Source organism: Lucilia cuprina, chromosome 3 (genome assembly GCF_022045245.1).
Source record: "Lucilia cuprina isolate Lc7/37 chromosome 3, ASM2204524v1, whole genome shotgun sequence".
In the NCBI taxonomy this organism is placed as follows: Eukaryota; Metazoa; Arthropoda; class Insecta; order Diptera; family Calliphoridae; genus Lucilia; species Lucilia cuprina.
Window position 1 is genome coordinate 51,298,021 of NC_060951.1, and position 24,392 is coordinate 51,322,412.

The 24,392-nt window shown below is 26.5% G+C and overlaps 1 protein-coding gene across 1 annotated transcript in view; it reads right to left on the reverse strand.

The window, feature by feature from the left end:
• The window catches only part of LOC111681125 (voltage-dependent calcium channel type A subunit alpha-1), a 108,944-nt gene that overhangs the window by 83,044 nt on the left and 1,508 nt on the right, over positions 1-24,392 (reverse strand). Inside the window, exons 2-6 of the mRNA XM_046947104.1 lie at positions 5,962-6,280; positions 5,538-5,677; positions 896-996; positions 446-601; positions 111-331 (exon numbers count right to left, since the gene is read on the reverse strand). Coding sequence (XP_046803060.1) covers positions 111-331; positions 446-601; positions 896-996; positions 5,538-5,677; positions 5,962-6,180 — 837 coding nt within the window. The 5' untranslated portion in view covers positions 6,181-6,280. The remainder of the gene's footprint in view (positions 1-110; positions 332-445; positions 602-895; positions 997-5,537; positions 5,678-5,961; positions 6,281-24,392) is intronic.

Sequence of the window (24,392 nt, forward strand, 5' to 3'; positions counted from 1 at the left end):
TAGAAACATAATAAAGCTTAAATGATATTTATGTAGATCATATAGAGCTTTTTTTTTGTTTTTAAAGTTTTAGAAATTTAGAAAATATTTGGCCTATTATTGGCATTTACCCAATACAGTATTGCTGTCCAGCCTTCCATAGTGATACATTGGAATACAGTCAACATGGCAAAACCGATATTGTCAAAACTAGTTATGCCAGAATTTGGTCCATCCCATTTTTCCAAACACATACTCGTCGTATAATTACACATATATGCACCACCGCCTTTATCTGTTAGAGTATCCGTATTACACGGTGTTTCTGATTCACCTTCTTTCACAGGTTTATCTGTAATAATGAAGAAAATCATATTAAGTTTTTTTTTAATAGTTCTATGCCGCAAGAATGGAAAAAGGTTTAAAGCTTTTTTTAAGTTTGTTTTTATATTGGAGCGATAAATACTTGGATCTTCTAAACTATAACAAGTCTTATGTAAAGCACCCGAATAGAACTCGAGTCCAATGATGGCAAATATAACGATCGCAAACAACACCAAGAGACCAATTTGTAGTAACGGTGCCATTGCTTTTATAATGGACTTTAAAACTACTTGTAAACCTGTTAATGAAATAAAAATTTTGCATAACACACAAGAAAGAGAGAAAGAGAAAAAAATATATTAGTAAAAATTTCTATAAAAATGTGAAAATATTAAAATTGTAACTACTTTTTTAAATAAACTATTTATGGCTAGTCAACTACTATTTTAATAAAATATTTAAATATATAAATATTTTTTTAATTTACTACAACTAAAAACAAAAAATAATATTTTTTAATTTACTCTAATTCATATAAAATTTAGTTTAAAAATTAAAAAATGATATATGTTATTACTAATTAACTACTCACTAGGAATTCCAGAGACTAATTTTAAGGGCCTTAGCACACGTATGGCCCTAAGAGTTCTTAGATCTACTTCGGGCCCTAATTGTGGGAATTGTGTCATGAATCTGCTCATATGACGTTTTTAATATTTTTTTATTTTGATTTTTAGCAATAGTTTCAAAATATTTTTTTTTGATTGGTTTTTAAATAAAAAAAGAAATTAAAAAAAATACAAATATATTTATTTAATAAATATAATTCAACTGGCATTAAATTTTCTAATTAAAGAAAAATTTATAAGTTTAATTTATTACACATTAATTTGTTAATAATCAAATGAGTAGAAAATGAAAACATAAATTATAAAATTAAATTTATTTATACTACATTTAAAGCAAAAGTTGAAATTAAAGAAATTGAAAAACAAAATAAAATAGTTGAAACAGAACAGAAATTCCACACGTTTTGTTTAAAGACCCAAGCAGCTAAAGCTAAATATTTTTGAAATTAAAATTTTTATGAAAAAAAAAATACTAAAAAAATGTTTTCTAAATTTATGTTTTGATTAATCACTAGTTGTAATATTGGTTTTGATTTGAAAAAATAATAATTATAAATATATTTTTCTTTACTACCTCTAGATTCATTTGAAATTTCAGTTTGTGACACTTGCTTACTTTTTTATAAAGTCCTCAGTTTGTGAGTTATAGGCTTAAATCTAAAAACTATATTTTTAATACTAATTATTGAAATTTTTGAAACAGTTTTTAAGAAGTCATTATTATATTGTTATTGAACATCAGTTTATTGGTCAGACTCGATATAAATCATTTATGTATGGGTTAGTTGACTACAAATGTCAGATGCGCTGGAATGTCTCGATATCACAAGTTGACAAAAATTCCAGAAATTTAGAGGTCAGAGTAGTAGCGGTTTAATGCAACCCATTTCATCCGAATTTTTTGACCGATTTGTCTTGACTGAAATTTTAAATCGCAAAGAACAGCAAAAACAGAACATCCAAAGAAGCGAAAAAGAAGTATAATTTAATCCACGAAAGTAAGGAAAAATACCTGAAGAAGTAATGATTTTAAAATTGGTTTATCATAGGAGGAATGTTTTATTTATTTGATTCCAAATTCACTACATCTGAAGTCATTCTCAGGAAGTAATTTTTATATTCTTTTTTTGGAAGTTATTAGGAAGTGAAATTGTATTATTATAGAATACAACTAATTTGACTTAAATAATAAATAAAAAAATTTCATACAAAAATATACCTTAAATTTTAAACAAAATCGGACTATTTTCGCTTCTTTGAAAGTCAATAAAAATCATTTCTACAGAATTTAAATAAATTCCCTAAGTGTTACTTTTGAAGTGGTGATAAATGTTATTCTTTTGGAAGTACCTCGTTCTAAGCCAAGAAGAGTTGGGAAATATTTTGTATTATTTTTATTTTATACTTTTAGGATGATAATATGCCAAAACTGACTTTTAGAATTCATATTCTTAAAAACCTATTAAAATTTTCAATATTTTTTTTACAAAAAAATATTGAAAGACTTCTTATACATATTTTGATCTTGACAGAATAAACATCAAATTTGGCATAGTTTGATCAGTAGAAGTATTTTAAACTATTTTTTGAAAAATGTACTTCTTAAAACTTTGAAGTCCTTTAAAAAGGACATAGGATCACGCAATGAAAAACTCCATTAAGATTAATGTTTCAGACGCATATCATCCGGTTCGTGTCTAATTTTGAGTGTCGGACGATGTAATGGTACGTAACAAAAAACTTTTTGAAAAATTATCTGAAATTTCAATCGCTGGTAGGGAATTAAGGACCGATCCAAAACTTATTTTTTATTTGTCCTGCATAACTTAAGAGATATTCCTATATGTGATTTGAGGTTCCTCAGGACACTCTAGTATATATATAAATAGCTTATTCTTATTCTTCCGTAAATATATTACATTTGTACACGGATATAAGACTTAAGAAGGATTTTCAGAAAAAGATAATCTACATTCATTGTTTAAACCTAGTTTAATATATGTTTTGTGTTTTTCAGTAAACAGGAACGTTACTTATTATCTTTGTTTAATTGAGTGTTATTAGCCAATTAAACATAAGTTATAATTGAGAAAACACAATTAACAAAAACAAATAAACACTGATTTCGGAAGAACAAAAACTTAATATTTTAAGTAAATTGCATTTTTCTGATTTGTTTCATAAATATTATTAATTTAGTTTTAAATGTTTATTTAACATTTTACCAAAAATTTTTATTTTTCAATAGTATTATTTGCAAAAAAAAAAAAACAGGTGGTCATTGTTTATGTTTCTGATTGAGTTTGAATACTAACAAAGTTAACTGAACTTATATCCATAACTGAAAAACGCAATCATCGGTTAAAGTCCGCCTAAATTTGCTCCGAATTTAATCTAACAGCAAGTTAAGCCTAGTTTAACTGAGTAGTGAGAAACCCGCCCTTAAAATCTTATTTCTTTGGAGCCTTCGATTAACACAACGCTATTGACGACTAGATTTCAAATAAACTTTCATTCATTTTATGGAATAAAACTGTATTCAAGTTAAACTTCAATGTTATAGTATAAAGATGATATTGACCGCGTAGTTGACAAGACAAGTATATTTTTATACCTTACAATCATAAAAAATTGTCTCATATAATGAACTTACAAAAACTGTTTCAAATCATTAGCATTTATTTTTTGAACTACAAAATTAAAACTTTAATTAATTTAAAAATTAAGACACATATAATTGGACATATATTTATTACACACACATGTTTAAAAGAAATTCTCTAAATTCTTCGCAGTTTTTCTAAAAATAAAAGATTATTAAAAAATGTACGTTTTTAAAAATTAACGGCCCCTTAGTATCTCAATATGAAGTGTGAGGAATTGTTTTTGGAAATTTTAAAACAAACTTTTAGGAAATTATTTAGTTTCTAAATTTTATTGTCTAAAAAATAATAACCTAAAAGTAAGTAAACTTTCGTATAAAGACCTAAGAAGCCGAGAAATATTAAGTTAAGTTAGCACGGCTAAGAAGACACATTTATTTAGTTTGTATATAACCAATTTCTAGACTAATTTTAGACCATAATTGTTTTATTAAATCTACTAGTTTTTATATAAATTAAAAAAAAAATAATAATAAGACCCTAGCGGTAACTAGAAAAAATTTAGATTTTTTTCAGAAAATGTTTGTAGAAATAAACTAGCGTAATAAATACGGTATCAGTTCGTTATAATTTTGCGCTAATTTTAATATGAACTCTAGATATTTAAACCTACGTAATTTATTATTGCGTTAAAGAAACGTTTATGAAAGAGGAAAATCTTACTTGGAATTCTTGAAACAAGTTTTAACGGCCTTAAAACACGAAATGATCTTAACATTCGTAGATCGACATCTATATTGGCCTCGGCAAAGATTGTCATGGCACTAATTACGTAACAATTATCGGTTTTTCAATAACAAAAACACGGTCGTATGATCACACGAGATAATGTTGTAAAACCGTGAATTGGTAGATAGTATTTTTTTATTAAAAAAAATAATTTCGGTTGCGCAAATAAAAATAAAAAGAAAATAAAATTAAAATAGAAATTAAAAAACTCAAATCAAAATTCAAATATTGACACAAAAAGAAGAATAAAATGCGGGATATTAAAGTTCAAATAAAAGATAGTAATAGATGAAAGAGAGAAAAACAAGATGTTAGAAAAAGGAAAAACAGCACAATATTTACTAATAAAATAAGTTAAAAAAACAATATAAGAAAAAAATTAGTAAAACGTAATCAAAAACAACTTGTCATTAAAAGGAAATTAAAAAAAAGAATTGTAAAAAAATATAAAGAAATTGTTGGTTTCCTTTTTTCTTTTATAGACTTAAAGCTGTAGAGAGTTTTGTTGTTAAAAAGGAGAAAAACATTTGCACATACACTCACAAATACATACATATTTCCACACATACACACATAATGAAATGAAAAATTAAATAAAATTCAAAAGAAAACTTAAAAACAAATAAGAAAATTAAGTCGTTAAGAACGTTCTTTATGTGATACCCTACACCAATATAAAGTAATTTTAGAAAACTTATATCTGATTTTTGTGACCTTAGAAATGGAGGTTATGGGTCGATCATTATAACATTCCAAAATATTGCTATTGTTAATTGTTCTGAAAATTCTATGGGATTTAAAAGTGATTTCCAAAAAAAAAATTACTGTATATAGGGACCGACCCTCTTAATATTTTCATGTTGCCAAATTTTGTATGATTTTCTTACATTTATGACATCTTACGATTTATCTCGGAGGGCCGTAAAATAAAGCGATTTTAACTATTTCAAAATATCTTCATAATTGAGATTTAAAATCTATCTACAGACAGATGGACGGACATCGCTTAAAACTTAAAATGAATCACAATGGTGTAGGGTAACGTAATTAAAAATATATTCACACACAAATTGATTTTTTTCTGAAAAGTGTCTAAAAAACTTTAAACAGTTTCAAAATTAAATTAACACTTTTCAACCAAAATCAATTTGCGTGTGTGTGAAAGAAAAATTCAAAGTAGAAAAATCATAAAGAAACTAAAATTAATATTTACCCCGTTACTACTACGAAGAAATCCATGATGTTCCAAATATTCCTGAGGTAGGAGTGTTTATGCAAAACTAGACCTAAGGCAAGGATCTTGAGCGATGCTTCTACACAGAAAATGCATAAAAAATAGGTCTCCGTTTTTTCCTAAATTAAAAAAACAAAATTTCCATATTATAGTTATACTTTTTCGTGGTAATCATAACAGTTGTTGGCCGTTGTTGGCTATTGAAAATTAAATATTAATTGAAAACAATTGCCAACAGTTTCAGATTAAATATTCCACACTATATAGTAATTATGTTAAGCTGTTTCATATTTCTAATTGTTTTATTTTGTATTTGTGTGTGTGTTTTTTTGGCAAATCAAGTTTTTTCTTTTTGTTTGTTTTGTGTTTATTTTTGTTCCATTTATTTTTTTGTTGTGCTTACCAGCTTTTGGGCCAATACCGTTTTATCACACTCAGGCAAATGTTCTTCTAATGCCAACACAACACAGTTGGCAATGATTGTCAATAACACAGTGTACTCGAAGGGCGGCCATTCTATTATGAAACGTGTGTATTTTCTAATTGGATTATCCTCGGTGAGGATAAATAATGATGTGGGACCACCACCAGGTGGTGTTTCCTCTTTCTTTGGGCCACCCATTCTATCAGCTAAGCGATGGGCTCCCCTTCGACCCGAGTGCCCCCCGCTTGTGGAGCCCTGTTGATGCCCTGCTAGCGCCGCTTCCTGAGCCGCTGCCAACCTGTAAATAAAGAGAAAGTATATTAAAATTTTAATAAAAAATTTTATATTATTTGAAATTTAATTTTAATCAATTCCAAAAGGAAATATTACTAAATTACTTAGTTTTAGAACGGAGCATAACATTGCATTATTTCCTAAGAATTTTTAATATGTTTCTCTGACACTATCCAGCAAAAATAAAATAAACTTCCAAAGGAATAACATTTATCACTACTGCAAAAGTAGCACTAAGTGAATTTTTTTTACATTTTGTGGAAGTGATGTTTATTGACTTGAAATTAGTTGTAAATTCCAAAAATTACTTCCTGAGAATGACTTCGGATGTAGTGAATTTAGAATCAAATAAAAAGAACTTCCCTTCTATGTCAAATAAGTGTTAAAATAATCACTTCTTCAAGTCACTTTCAGTACATCCATGGAGTAATTTCTACTTCTCTTTCGCTTCTTTGGAAGTTCTGTTTTTTTTTTCTGGGTAGTTATGAATTGGTACTACATTAGGTCAATTGAACTTCAATGCGCTCTTCATTCCATTAAAATTGAAAACTCACAAAGTTTCAATATTATAGAAAATTGAAAAAGTTTCTTTTGAAGAACGAAAAAGTAAAAGTCCCTTTTTTATGGGTACATTAGCAAGACCATGCTTTGTTTTATAAATAATAAAATTTACCGTATTTGCAATTTTGGTATGAGCATGAATAAAAAATCTAAATTTTTGAAAAATTTTTAGTGGTTGACTTGCATTTTTGCTGATATCTCCGTTACTTAAGAGCAGATTATACTGACATTATATAGCGATCTTCCCTGAAGTATGTCAAACAGAATTATAAAAGATTCAAATCTCGCCGATTTATGGGGTCCTCTAAAAACTGATTTTAACAAAAATACAGACAGGGTGACATTGATTAATGGACTCCGCTATCTATAAGAATCTAGAATATATATAGTTTATAGGGTCAGAATATTATATTATAGAAATTACAAACGGAATGACAAACATATATGTTTATACACTTCTCACGAAGGTGAAGAGTATAAATAATACCAGAAAGACACCTTTTATAGGTTCTCATTTAGTCCCGGTTCTTCATGCTTAATCTTATTCTTAATCAATTCCGTTATCGACAAGGTCCCGGAATATACATGTATATATATTTTATAGGTTAAAGACATTTTAAATGGAATGTCAAAGATGAAAGGTATGACAAGTAGGGTAATAGGGTACGTTCGACCATGTGTTTCCATAGCAATACTAATGGTTATAAGTAAATCATGGACGTTTAAGTCATTTAGCAAAAGGGAGTTTGTATTTCGAATAGGGTTAATTGAGGGCCGAACCTTACAAAAATCGCAGTGTCATTTAAGTTAATATAAAACATAGTTTAGCAGATTTGTGTGGATTTGAACTAATAAGCTCACATCGGCAAAAAATCATAATACTCTCTAGAGTATTCAAACGATTAATCGTCGTTTGAATACTCGAATGATTTTTGACGATTATTCGTTCGAATAAATGAAAATTGTCAAATTTCAAATAACGAATAAACCGAATAATTTCTATCAATTAACCGATTAAGAAAAACTCACTATTTAGCAGTAAAATTACTATGTATTTCCTATAAAATTTAATATTTTTTTAATAAATTTTCATCCTTTCTTAATTTCTTAATCAATTTTCTATAAAAAGGAAACTTTTTTTTACAACCAGTTTTTTTGGGGAACATTGTTGTGTTCTTAAGTATTTCTAATAAGTTTTCAGCAACAGTTATAGTTGAACTAGTGTTCAATGTAACGTATGAATTCTAGAACTTAAAAACAATAATGTCTTTATATAGAAAATCATTTCATAGGAATAATTTCTAGTATTTGATAAAAAAAAAACTAAACAAAAAATTAGAGTGAAAGAAGTGAAAATAATATTTTTGTTTATAAATCGTGCAAAAGTTATTTTCAAACATGAAAAAATCTATGCGTACCGGAAACTGTGAACCATTAGCTCTGTGTACTCAGTTTTTCATAATCAGCTCTTATGCTCCTGTAAAAGGATTTTAAAGTTTAAAAAACATCCAATTTCAAAAGATGAAATTCCAAATTTATATTAAAAAGTTGGTATTAATATTAATTTCAAATGAAATAAATAATTTATTTCAAATCATCAAGATCATCAAGAAAGAATTAGAAATCTTAAAGAAAATTTGTCACAAAATAGTAATTAAAAGTGTTTGAGTCGAATATGAAACCTTTTTAAATATAATTTCTTTTTCTTTTTTTTATCTAAGTGAGACAAGTAAATAATATAGATAGAATGTACAGATTCCCAGCTTTCATTTAATACCAATATTAGCATTATAAAATACATTTAAATATTTTAAATATTCGTTTGTAATCCTTTACATTTTGAAATCCTTTTATAAGGACATAAAAATCGCAGTACGCAATTCTATAAGTGGAATCTATTTTCACATGCTTATCAATTTTTCCATGTGTGAATTGTTACAGGATGTATATGAAGAAAATTATTGTTAAAAGCAATAATAACATCTAGTTTCCTTTTATTCGAATAACCGAATAATTTTTAATTATCCGATTATTAACCGGCTAACGTAAAACCTCAAATAAATATTTGTCGAATAAACCGAATAAGACAAAAACCCGAATAATTGAATATCCTAGTACTCTCCATACTATGCATACTATGTATTGATACTACTATGACTACGGCTATAGAATATACAAAAAAACTTAGATTAAATATAATTGGGCTTTAATAAATGAAACTAAATTATAATAATCAAAGCTTAAACCCTAAAAATTACCGATTTCCTATAACCCTTTGTCCAATTTAGCCTTATAATTTTTTAGTTTTTCTATTTAGATTTAATCAAATTATATTAAAACATTCTATAATTACTTTGCTTAAAATATTATCCCATTATTTTACTATGCAAATTAAAGAGACTCCTGACTGTATTTCATTAATATTTATATTTTTTCTAAATCAAACTACTCTTGTTTTCATATTAACTCATTGATGACGTCACACACTCAACGTCATATATTCAATCAATTCAACTACTCAACAGTTAATTCATGTAGTAGTTGTTATTGTTTTACGATTAACAAAACAAACAATTGAGATCATGATCTTCGTCTGCTCTCATTTTTACAAGCAATATTTTTAAAGACAAATTCAAGCATGTCATCAATATTTTCCTTTCGTTTTAATTAGTTCATTTTTGCATTTGCAAAAGCGTGGTTTAAATTCGTTGACTTAAGTGAAGGTGTTTTTTTATAGTGTTTTAAATGTAAATATTAATAAACAACAATTAAATTAATATGACGTGATTTTAAAACATACAAATTCTTGTGCAGTGATTTTAATAAATGTTGAAAATATAGTCGAAAAATTTGTGTCGTTTTTGTCTGTAAACTACAGTGAAAAATATAAATAATTTTATAAAAGTTATAATTTATTTAGAATTATAATAAAGAAGTAGGTACTTTTTGTTTAAATACAATAAATTTAAATAAAACTTTTTGTGTTTGTAATAATCTATTTTAAAGTCTATTTGCTGCAATAATTTTCGTGTTGTTGTAATTCATAATTTCATGTTAGTGCTTGCTTTCGTTTATTCCTTTTTGATATTTCGTTTTTGTGTTTTTTATAAAAACAAATTTATGTAAATAAGAGAGTATTGTTTTCAAGAGACAGTTTTTTTGGGAGAGCTTTAAATAGAGAGTTTTATTAAACAAGTAAACAATGTATATACTTGCACGTACATACACATGTACGTATATAAAATCAATGGTTCGTTGCTGTTACATATTTTTTATCTACTTAAAAGGTGAGTAGAGTTTTATATTCAATTAATTTTTTAAGGAAATATTTTATTAAAAATTGGTTTTAAACCAATTCGGGAACATTGTCAAGTAATTGCATTATATTTGTATCCCTAAATAGTTGAATTTATAAAATAACTACAAAAGTTTTAATAGCGAGGAGTACAGCGTTTTTGCACAAAATTATAAATTACTATATTAATTTTGATTTTTTTTACAATATTGATAGAAAAATTGTATTTAAATGGTATAAGCAAAGTGAGGCTTTTTTCCACAAATATTCTCTGCCCAATATTTTTATGCCGATTGTCCCAACAAAACACTGTCATATAAATATGTGATGGAGTGATTTAGGATCTTATATATTTTGTTTATGCATGATTATATGTGTACATGATTAAATCTTTAATTTTAAACTAATTATTATAGTTAAACATATTTAAAGTACACTTTATGTGAAAGCTGGGTCAAATATGACCCGATGACGACATGTCCAATTAAATTCAATAAAACATTTCGATATTTATTAAAAATTGGTTGAAATGATTGACACGTTTGCATCAAATATATGTAATTCTAATATTACTTACTGACTGATCAAAACGGGTAAATTCGGTAACAAAACTATAGAAGGTACAACAAAACATATATTTTTCGCGTCATTTTCAAAAAGGCCCACTGGTATCTGGTAAATTTGACCCTTTTAGAGACTAAACTGATACTGCTACCTTTTTAAAATTCATCTACCATTTAATTCTGCACTTTTAGGAACTAAACGAAAAAAAACTGTTTTTGCTACTTTTTTACAATCCAAAGTTTCTTTATCTGATATATGGTCAACATTGAACCCGTTTTGGTACCTTTTTTCATAAAACATTGTTTTTTGTTTATTAACTTATTAACCATATGAATATATGAAAAGACGTAATTATATAGAGTCCGAAGTAATTGAGAACCCATAAATGGGAACCATTTGCTTCTTTTTAATTTTCCAAAATATTTTTAAAATTTTATATATGTAATATTAAACGTTGTAATTCAAAATTTTACATGCAACATATGGATGGAATGGAAATTTATAAAAGTATACTTTTTGGTACTTTTTCGTTATTCCATTGGTACTCTTTAGATTTTCTGAATTAATTTACCTATAACATAAAATTAAACATAAACAACCTTATGCATAATGAAAAATGAGATGCTAATTATCTTGCTGCTAACGTTTCCCACAAGGCACAGATAGCAGCTTGTTATTTTTTATTGTGCAATAGTATCCTAATAGTTTGGAAATCTTTAAAAAGGAACTTTTTGATACGTTTTTGTTTTTCAACTGGTACATTTTGATTATTTTATAATATTGAATCTAGATGCATAAAATTAAAAACGCAACATACTTATTGAATATAAATTTATAAAAGGGAACTTTTTGGTACTTTTTCGTCGTTCAATTAGTACTTTTTAAATTTTTCGTTCTGCTTATAGATTTAACGTGTAATAATATCAATAATCCAATAATATTCAAAATTTTATTTTGTACTTTTTTTAATAAATCAATGCAGCGTCTAACAACCATTTACAGAACGTTCTCATCTATTAAATATTTAACGAAGAATAAAATGGCAAATAATGTTAAAACAAACAATAAATAAAGTAATAAATTTAAAGATATTAAAAAGAAAACTAAATATTGATATTTTAGTGGTAGAGTATATTTCGTCAATTATTTGATAGATGGGTAGGTATAAATGCATATTTACATTTATAAGCAAATATTTTATTTATTCCCATTGGTGTATTTATAAACACATGTACATAATCAAAACCTTTTCATTTATTTATAAATATCATTTACTAGAATATCCAAAACTTTTACAATAATTACAACGATTCATATAAATCTAAAAATCTAAAATGTACATTAGATATGAAGAATATATATACTACTTATGTACGTATATAAAAAGAAACAGGTGAATAAACTATTAAAGTTAAATGTTCCTAAATACTTATTTACATATACATAGATACAAACATACATTTGATTTTTGTAGTCGTTAAAGATTTGTAGCACTTTTGTATGTCTGTATATAAAAATCATATCGCAACGTATTACACATTATTCTTCAATACAAAGTTCATAATTTTTTAAACTACTTTAATTTAATTTTGAAGCAAGAATAAAAAATCTTTCATTTCAAAATTAACAAACAAAACCATAAAAAAGGACCCAAAATACACACTAGTTGTACTATATTTATTTATATTTCTATTTCAAGTTCATAAAATTTAATCCAGCTGTAGACAATACTACTCGTCATTTTCCCTGTTTACTTTATTATTTGTTTGTTTTTGATAATATATTGACGTGTTTTTTTTTTTCTGCTATATCGACATTATGACGTCAATGTTTGATTAAATGTCCTAAAACACAACTACAATAAATTAGACACGCTGAATGAAATTTTTTTTCATGGAGCTTTTATATTTACCAGCCCCATAAAATTTTACACGTTCAAGAGTAAATAACGAGTAAACAAGCATTCTATAAAATTTTCGAGATTACGTTAAAATAATATTTTAGGAAAAAAAATATATATGACAGTTTTCTTTTTGTTGTTTTGCAGAAAATTAGGGATTTTGGATTTTGTATGTGATTTTTCAAAGTTTTTCGTAAAATATGAGAGTTTTAGGATAGTGTAAAATAGCCACTATTTATTATTTAGTTCTTTATAGAGACAATTTTTAAATAAATTTGATTTTGTCAAAATTGTTTTAGACATTTCTTATTCACGTCATTATTTTTTTTAATAAAGATTAGTTAAGTGAAATTTTATAAAAGAAGTTAAATATCTCTTAATTGTTATTTATATTTAAGGAGTAGAGTGATTACAACCTTATTATCGTTGTAACAGAAAGAAAAACTAATAGGAATTGAACCAAAAAACGGTATTGCGGCCGGTGTAATATATTCAGGGTTCTTGTTAGATTTTAAGAGGATATATGCCCCTCTTTACGTCTATTTAAAATATTCGTCCTACACCCATCTTAAAGTATGTCCATCTGTCCGTCCGTGTGTGTGTGTGTGTGCACATATAAAGCTTGTGTGCACGCTACATTTAGAAATTTTAAAGATAAGACTTTTCTTATAATCCAAGAACAAAATGTTTGAATTCGGAACATGCTAACCTTGTATTCAAACTACGAAATTTTGGAAATAATTCAATGAAATTTAGCACATGATCTTCTATTGTACCGTATGGTGCATTATTTTACCTAGACCCCATTCAACTGGACCCAACGAATAGGGCTTTTAAGTTCACAATTATGTTTAATATACTCGTATGTAGATAAAAAGCTGGAAAACTAAGTTTTATACTAGCCTTAAAAACCCTCATGAACACTATAATAATTGGGCATCGTTTGACTCTAGCCCCTATAAAAAGTCCCCTTTAAAATTTGACTAAATGTCCATAGCTTTATTCAACAATAAATGGCTTAAGTCTATCTGAGGCAAGGTACAATTCAACTTAAATGTTTTATTATGAAAACTTAATCACATTTTACATTTTGTAACAGGTAAAGATTATTATATGGTCGGCCTCGCCCGACTTTAATTTTTTACTTGTTTTAGACTTAGATTTATGTTTTTGAACAAATTTTCACAAAAAATTAAAATTTTTCTTAAAAAAATTCAATTTTTACTTAAAATTAAAATTTTTACTTAAAATTTAAATTTTTACTTAAAATTTAAATTTTTACTTCAAATTAAAATTTTTTAGTTGAAATTAAAATTTTTACTTAAAATTTTTATTTGAAATAAAAACTTTCAGTAAAATTTTAAATTTTTCTCATATTAAAATTATTTAGCAAAATTTTAAATATTTGTTAAAAATTATTACCATGTTTTTTTGCTAATTGCTGATTTTTTTAATGTTTATATCACGATCGACTTTTTAAAAAGCTGTTTAAGAATTGAGAAAATTTAACAAAATATACTCCATGTTACAAAGCAAATTACAATCTTAAATCGCAAACTCTTTATTATTCTCAGCAACTGTCAATACACTTGGTGGCCAAAAAGAGCTATTCAAGCTAAATTTTACTATATCCTCCCCATATGTTTTAAATTTCGGTGGTAAGCAATAAATACTATTCCTAATTTAAATTAAGTAGTCTACAATCTGACCTGTTTTTATTAAAAAAATATATAATTAAAAGACGCAGTCTACTTTTGAAATGTCCTAATTTACTGCACCACCAAAAATCCTTAAACTAAATTATGACTTGATATTAAAAAAATACCAACTTATAATTAATCATAAATATCATATTTGTTATTACTAACTTTTGTGGTTGTTTAACGTATTAAAGATAAAAAGAAATATGTGCTATCGGCAGCAAATATCTTAAAAAGCCTGCTTGTTAAAGTCAAATTGTTTTGGACTCGTTTTTTTGCAAAATTTTCCTCTAAACGTCAAATTATATAGGAGAAGGCACATGGTTTAATACTAAAATAAATTTATAATCAAAAAGCGTCATGATGTCGAGTAATACTGGCGCTAAGCCATTGACAAAAATACGAAAAATTTTCTTTAAAGGAGGTTAAAGATTTTGTGGAACACACACACGCACACAAACACTTATACATACTCATCAAAGTTAAGGGAAAATAATATTTATGTATCTATGTATATAAGTTAGAGAGTGTATGTGTGTATGTTTAAAAAGAAGTAAATAGGAATGTCAATTGGGTATGTGTTAAAACTAGGAGCCGGAATGTCTAAAAACATCATACTACTTAACTACTTAGTTGCGTATTCGTACATATATATATGTACATGCATATGTAGATAGATATAAATATGTAAGTTTAAGACGCCGCAGCATCACTAACAGCAAAAGCCATTCGTTCTGAACCATTTTCGGTAAGGGAAAGTGTTTGTGTGTTATAATGCGTTTACTTGTATGCGTACTAACTGAGTCACACAGTTAGTTACAATAAAATCAAACATCTTAAAGGGATAACTATGTACATACATATATTTCAATAAAGTACATACGTATAAGTATCTATGTATAAATAAATCCTTTGTACTTATTTGCTTCCTTTTTGCCTTCAATACAAAATTTCATGTTATAGTTCTGGTTATAAAATCCTTCAATTTTAAGGTTTCTCCGGAAATTTTATAATTTTTCTGATATTTATACTTTTGTTTGTATGGCAACCAAAAAATATCCCATAAACCTAAATTTGTCATTGTTTGTTTATTTATTTGTTTGTTTGTTGTTTGGTATTTTTTTTTTTTTTTTTGCTTTGTCAAACATTGATATAATCCTGCCATCCATTATGCATTGTGAGTGAGAGTAACCAGCATTGTAGGCTCATAAACAATGACATTGTTGTCACCATCATCGTCGTCATCATCACCAGCATCATCCGCAATAGTCCTAAAAGTGAGAGCAGCATGAGGTGCTACATCATCAGTATCATCATAAATGGTTACAGTAAATATACAAAAATTATACATATTTGTATGTGTTTGCAAGCTATGACGAGGGTTACCCAAAAATTGCTTATATAGATATATTGAAATACAGGTCGTAGACCCTCAAATGTTTGTATATATACTGGGTCCTTATTAGATCCTTAGATGATATTTTTACGATATTTCTTACTAAATCTTATTAAAAGCCCTATTCACCTGTCTAGGTCTAGAGTTAAATAAAGCTCGTTTATATAAATATCGATAACGAAAAGTTTTTCTTAATTTTCTTTCCTCAAGGAAAAAATGTTATAGACAGGCGTACTTCAGTCGAAAGCAGAGTTTTTTAATTCTGGAATATTTTGAACACCAAATTTGAAACCATCTCGATATATGGACTACTTGTAACCCATAGACTTTATTTAATTCACATTGTTTTGCTTTATGATGTATCGTAACATCTTCGAACATTGTGATATGTGGATTATTTTTAATAATAATGTCTTTAAATTATTTTTTGCTCTAATTTCTACTTGTGTTTATTGATTTTTAGATCATTTTCTGAAGGGGACTTTGGGTATGGGGACTAGTGTCAATCATTACGAAAATCATTAGCAACTAAATGTGTTAATTTTAGTAATATTACTGGAACATTTAACATAAATATGGACTCAAATGCTCTATTTAGGGGTACGGTTGTATGGGGGCTAGGTGAAATAATAAAACGATTTTAACCATATTTTCAATAGGATTCATTTGTGTCAAGTTTCATAAAATTTTTTGAAAATTGCAACTTGTAGTTTGACGGTCGGTCAGACGGACAAACATACATAGCTTAATCGACTTAGAAAATGATTCTGTATACTTTAAGGTGGACATAACATCAATGCGTTAAATACATCAGCTAATCTAAAAGACTGCTGCTCCTAGCATCGTACATAAATATAAAACGTGTGTATTTGTGTTTATTATTTGCGTAAAATTGCATATTTTATGCACATGTCACTGATTCATGAGGATTTTAGCACTTTTTAGACGTGTTTTTTGTTTCTTCTTTCTACTCTTGATTTAGTTTTATGTATGTATATGTCGTTATATTTACATTAGTATGTACTATGTATATGAGTAAAACGTTTATAAACTCATACTAATAAAAATCTAAACATACAAATATATATGTATATATATAAGGATATGAGTATGTATTGTATCAGTTTATTTGTATTTTCCTATAACTTGGCATAAAATGATGATAAACAATAGGATTTTTTCAAAACATATTCTTTTCTCTCTAGTGTGCAATTAACAATGATTTATTGTCAAATGATGTAATTTTTATTTTATTTGTTTCAGTTTTTATTCTTAAAAGCAATACAACAATTGCTATAAAAAAAATATGCCAAAATTTTTTTGTATTGTATTTAACAAATAATCACATAATGCATTATATATTTACATTCACATACTTATACATTATATGTTTATTTGCATATGTAAATATGTATAATTTTTAGTTGTTTTTTATATCTATGTCATTCATTCATATGTATGTATATGTTTTTTATTTTATTTATTTAAATAACTTTTTACATACATTTATAACAATCTGATAAATATTAAATTGTATTGAATAAATTTTATATTTAATATTTTGTAAAATATGAAAATTTGTTGATTTGTAGATAATATTGTTGGTTTCAAAAAAAAAATCATTCTTTGTCTTAGGCCTTTTGTATAACAAATTAAAATTTATTATATTAAAATTTTGCAACTTGCGTCATTTAGACGCATATTTGGTAATCAAATTTAATTCTAGTTATGAGTACCAAAAATATATATATAATTATATTTTTTTTACATATACATATAAAATATTGTTGATAATGTGATGCTGACTAATTTTTTTTCTAAGTCCTCAAGGACATTTGTAAAAATTGTATTTTATTTATGAATCTTAAACAATAGTTAATATTGTTGAAAGCATTTTATTTTGTAGAGGGGTAAACTAAATATAGTCATATTTATAAATATATAAAAATGTACATGTGTATATACATATTTTATAATTTTGATAGTAAGAAAATGATTAGAAAATACTTTTGTTAAGAACATTATAATTTTGAGAATAGTTTCTTTAAGTTTAATTTTATGTTTATTTCGGAGACTATCTGAAAAATATTATATAGTCACTGATTGCTTACTTAGAAATTACTTATTATTTGACAATAACAGTCCAGTGAAACGAATTGACTAATTGACTAGTCTAAAACTGGCCAATAGGTTTTTCAACAGACTAATCCATAGTCTTGTCAATAGACAATTTAGACACGGGATTAGTTCATATATTAGTCTGGTTAATATACTAGTCCAAAGAGTAGTTATTAGGTTAGTCAGTAAACTGAAAATTAGAATAAAATAGTATTCATATTCACATTATTAAGAGTACTATTTAAGGATTAAAAGTACTAAATTGCCTTTTTCTATTTTTCTCTATTGTCTAATTTTCTTCTACATCTATTGAGTATTTAGACAAGAGAATGGAGAATCTGCGGACTACACTAATGTATAGACTAGTCGCCTTTATATTATATTTTGATATGTCATAGAGAACTAAAAAAGCACAATAGTGCTGAACTTTACATGTCTGATACGAAATAGGCTAGTCAATATACAGGTCCATTGATTAGTTTTTAAACTGCTGGTCAATGGATTAATCAATAAAATGGTAGTAGATTAAACAATTATATAATTTCTTCAATACTCTTTTGGCAGAATTAGAATTAGCATTCATACACAAAAACGAATTGAGCAATTCGTACTCAAATCAATCCGGATACGTTTCAGAAATACGAAAAGTTGCGGTTTCCTTAAGTCGATTGATTCAAGTAGAGGTATATTAAGTACGAAAAACCATAAATCTTTTTATGGTCAAAAACTGTTAAAGATTGAATTAATTTCAAAATAGCCTGGATAAACTAAAGTCTCATTACCCCCAAAACGATAGACTATGATCAAAGCTTACTGTTTTCATCAAAGTAATAAAAACACCAACGCTACCTTAATTTTAAAGATGAAATTAAAAATATTAAATTAATTTCAAAATAGGCTGGATAAAGTCTATGGGAATTGAACTTATTACCCCCAAAACGATAGACTATGATCAAAGCTTTCTGTTTGCATCAAAATAATAAAAACACCAACCCTACCTTAATTTAAAAACTTTGCGGTTACGTTTATTTGTTTAAATTGGTATGCAAAGTTAAAAGGTTTTTGAATACTTTGATTGAATCTCAAAAAGATAATTGTTTCTTAGAAATAAGACACAGTTACATTTCCCCTTAATAAGCTTTCTAAAAACGTTTGCCAACTTAAGTCCACAAAAATAAATCTTTTGATTTTATGCTGATGTTTTACTATATTTAATGATTTTTTTTGTTTCATATTTCTGCATAAATATTAATCAAAGGTAAATTAAGTATGAATATATGTGTGGCGAAAATGCAAACAAAAATAGAAAAATAAATATTTTGTTTTTAATGTTTTCATAAAACGTTTATCATTTATGTATATTTTCTTGTTTGCAGTTGTTTTTCCTTCTTCTCTAATTTTAATATAGGAAAAATATCGGTCAAATACGGAAAGTGACCTCATTTCTTATTTTGCTTATATTGTTATTGTTTCTGCTGTTTTAGTCTTCTTTTTTTTCTTTTCTTCTTAATTGTTGACCATTAAGGGCAATGTTTTCTGCCTTGAGTTTTCATGTCACAGATGAAAAACTAAACAAAAAAAAAAACGAAAAGAAAACGAACACGTACTTTGTACAGCAACATAGTAATAAATTAATATGTACATTTTCAAACAAACAAGACAAAACCTATACATATATTTTTCATACACCCCGGTTTTCTATAAAGTACATACAATTTAAGTTTTGTTGAATTCCATAATGCAAAAAAAAAAAGATATTAAAGAAGAAAGAAAGCAAAAATAAACAGCAGCATACTTCTGCTGTCGTTATTTTTTTAATTTACTAAGACCCTGCGATCCTTGCGCAATGTACATAAAAACATATGAATTTAGTAGGCAAAATGTCGACTTTTTTGCTTCATAGGAATTTGTATCTCATACATTAGTTTCTTGCTATTTTCATATCACATGCACGATATATAACCAACAATATTGTTGGTTGCTTGATACATGCGAACATTACAAAACATTAAACTGTTTACTCCTCGTGAATATAAAGTTCTTTGCAATATAATTTTATTGGTTACAACAACAATAAGGGTTCAGTCCAGCTAAGAAAAAAAAACTGAAGTAAAATTTCAAAATTTATTGTGGAATGAGTGAAGAGAAATAGCAAAAACAATGTAGAAGAAAAAAAAAACAAGTAAAAATATATATAAAAATAAACTGTGTCACTACTAACACACATTTTATTCAACATTTGTACAAACACTCGTACACTAATACATACATACACTTGTTCATAATACAATAATAGGGATGTGATACGATTGCGTCGTGCAACTTGAGTCCACTACCATCGTCATCATCATCACCACCAAACAGCCAACTTAACAATCAAATATTGAACCAACCACCACAGCATTAAACAACAATAATACTATTACAAATATACACTTGTATTATGAGAACTGTGGAGCTGAAACTATTAAAAGTTTTAGTTTAAAACTTTATCAAAAGCATTGTGAGATGCAAGTTATCGTATGCTACACTTTTTGAATCGTTTCAACCATGTCCCTTGTTCTATCTTTCTATCCCTATAAAGTTTGTTATCAAATTAAATATTTTTTTAATTATTTGATAAAAATCTTAAACTAGCACATAGATAAGTCAGTTCACAGAATAGTTCACATATTAATCATCGATAATATAATAGACCTGTCAATAGACAAGCCACAGCATTAGCCGTAAGACCTTATCGATGATGTATTAATAGAGCTGCCAATACATAAGTCAATAGACAACCCAAAGTATAAGTAGATAGATTAATCCATATGCAAGTCAATGTACTAGCCCATATCTAGTCAATTGACCCAATCAAATATTAAAAAGCTACTTATCTATCCAGTCTATTGATCAAAAAACTAATCAATAGACTAGTCAATATACAAATCGCATACTAAACTTTATTATTTTCTACTTTTGCCTAAAACGTACTGACATTAAGTACAAATCGGGCTTAAATCAACTCAATTTTGATATCAATTTTATATTCCTAAAATATATTTTATTTTAAGGCTTAATTTAAGTCTTTTCTACATTACAAACTCGCAATAGAGTCAAATATTTTGTACTATTGAAACACACGCAGAGAAAAAACATGGTTGTGGTAATCATGTTCTAAGAGCAACATATTATGGTTAAAGTTATGATTGTAGTCTAAAGATATTATGGTTATTGTAACAATTTTAAAATATTGTATATTAAAATCAGTAAAAATATTTTATCATAATATTTTTTATTTACCATAATATTGTTTCTTATACATGACTATATTATGATCTACTGTGATCAAAATGTCGTTAAAAATGTATATCAAATTCAAATTTATTTTGATTACTCAATCAGTAAAATTAGAGTTTCTAAAAAAGTAAAAACCTACATTACACGGCACGATTTACAAATTTCAATTTGATTCACAAAAACATAACATAACATACAAAGTGAAATACTTATACATAAAATGTTATAAACCAAATGAGAATTATTTCAACTCATTTTATTATCGCTTAAAACAACACACACACAAATTAATGTGTGTGATGGTTATTTATAAGAATATAACATACAATGGTTATATAACATTTAGCAACATAACATATAATGATTATTTTTAAGTTTAAATATTTGTAAGTAGCATAAAATTTCTTCATCATTACCATTATATAGTTATTGAATCATCATTCGGCGAATCATACTCAAATTTATAATTGCCATAAATATGAATATGATTACAGTAACAGCAATATTGTTTAAATGGAATTAAAATAACAATTATATGTTTTGATAAAAATATATTGTTACAGTGAACATAGTTTAGGTATAGTAACCATGTCGAAATATCTTTTTTCTCTGCGTGCAGACAGGTCTATAGATCTATAATCTACTATGAACTAGTTAATAGACCAGTATATAAATATTATAGCCCACTACTAGACTAGTCTAGTATACTAGTCAGTATTAGATAATTTAACTAGTCAATAAACTTTTAATTATGAAAAGACCAGTTCCTAAACTGACTTGTCCAAAGATTTGTATCTTGAAAGTCATTGTCTAATTTAAGGAAAATTTACAGGATTTCAGTTCTATATCGAATGTTAACAATACGGAAAAATACTTCCTTTTTTACCCACTGTATGACATATGTACTTGTAAATCTATGCCTATATTTATATGTTGCATGCAATTTCGTTGAAAACTAAAGTTGAAAAAACATACACATACCATAACTTAACATTAGTCTCGTTTGAACCATGGCATACTTTCACTTTGCTACAGTTTATGCGTGCGTGTGTATCTTTAAGCATGTTTATTTATAATTTTTTTTTCTACTTTTTCATTTTTTACCCTTTATTTAATACAACGCAGAATGTGTATATATAATTTATAAAAAAGTTTATCATTTATACGACAAAAAAGAATACATTTTTGTTTGTATGTACATATGTTAAAAGTCTCCTATGCACAACACTGTAAGAAGACTGTTGCTATATTTGTAGCTACATACATATTATGTATGTATGTAAGTATGTATGTAAGAAGTATATAGAAGACATTTATTAACAACATTGAAACCATAAATACTGCATGTTTTAGTACTTGGTATTGGTAGTCATATCAGAATATGGACCCCTTTTATTTAAGTTCAAAAAAGGAGCCATTATTATGGCCAGCATGGGTAACTACTTAAGTGTTTTTTTTTTCCTTTACACTGCATGTTGCATGTTGTCATTGGTTTTTAAAGCAATATAAACACATGCGTTTGTTTTATTATTGTAGTATTTTTAACAATAATACAAAGAAAAAACTTTGACTTTTATATGACAAAAACAGACCAAAATATATAAAGCAGGCAAAACGACAATGATTGAAAAAATTGTATATGTATATACAAAAAGGACACAACAACTTTACAGTACATGTGACTGCAGTAAATTTTTTCACTATAATAATTGAAATTAATTAAAATACACATAAATGTATATCGGTATATACAAAGTATGTATATGAAAAAATATATACAAAATACTAGAACATTTACATCATGAGTGTTATAACTGAAAATTATTTGTTATTTCTGATTGTACCGATATTTGCTATTTTCTAAAAAATATTTTAGGAAATTTTGATTCTAAAAATCTTCTTTTCTAAAGATAAAATAAAATCGAACAATTTATAGCAACTTAGATAAATATATATACTCAACAAAGTAATTTAATTTGTTGGAATAAATCCGGAGGTGTTTCAGATGTGCGCTTACCAAACACAAAAGACTTGATTCTAGTACAGATCGATCAAGTAATAAAGACCTCATTTAAGATTTTTTTAGATTTAATCAAAAAAGCATACTGATTTTAAAAAAGATTGTTTTAAGAACGTAAACAATTTTAGTTAATATCTAAATGGACTTGATTTGAGACCAATTCGTAGTTGATTCATATACACACACATTAGCATTTAAACACAGTGTTAACTCAATTTAAAAAATTGTTATATTAAATTTTCTGTAAACTGTGTTTTTCATTTACTACACTCTTGCACTAAATGAATGATATATTTGTTTATATTCACACATATTTATATAAATAAAAAAATCCTTTTTGAAATAGTTTACTTGCAATTGCTAAGTGTCCCAGATTGATGGGAAATTTAATGAAATAAAACAATTATTCGTTTGCTTAATAATTTTAAAAATATACTGTCCATTCGCATAAAAATAAATATATAATTTAGTAGACTATTAACAGAAACAATTATCACTTGATATTTGTAACATTTTTTTAGTATTTATAGAGAAAATAAGTAAAAATTCAATTAAATATCTGTGTATCCTTTTTTTACACCTAGAGACCGATAAACAAAAGTTTAAAAAAATTTTTGGACTTATTAATTTTTTATTTGGCGTTTATTTTGATAGTTTTTTTCAATATTTTTTTTATTTATGATACAAGAAACTTTTGAAATCTGCTGTTTTCCTTCTAATGCGACCTGCTGGGTAAACAAGGGCCTGTAGAGGCACTTACGTCTATTTCAAAGTTTTTTATATAGATCATCATGTAGAAATAAGTAAATTTTGACCTTCAAACCAATTTCTCAAGGAGTGTTTGTATAGGGGTCAAATGACAACTTTGCAAAAGAAAAATTGTAAGTTCAGACGATTATTAAGTATTTTACTGATAAGATCTGACAACCGTGAGAGCTATACAACTGTCAAATTTTCCATCTGTATTTTGTGTGATGTTTCCATTTAGAAGATTCCATTTGTTTTTACGAAACTGTTACAGATTAAATTATTATTGTGCTCGTGTGAAGGGGGCTTACGAAGTTTTTGGCTCATATAAGTTTCATATATACATAGCTATTATTGTAATTTTAAGACAGTTATCAGTTTTTAAATATGGACAATTTTGGGCCGATCCTCATAATATTTGGTAGTAATTACAAAATGTTTAAGCAAATTTTTAAAGTAATTTTTGAAGGGGGTTATATGGGGGATAAAATCAATTATCGACCGATCATAACATTTGAAAGAGAGATTTTGGT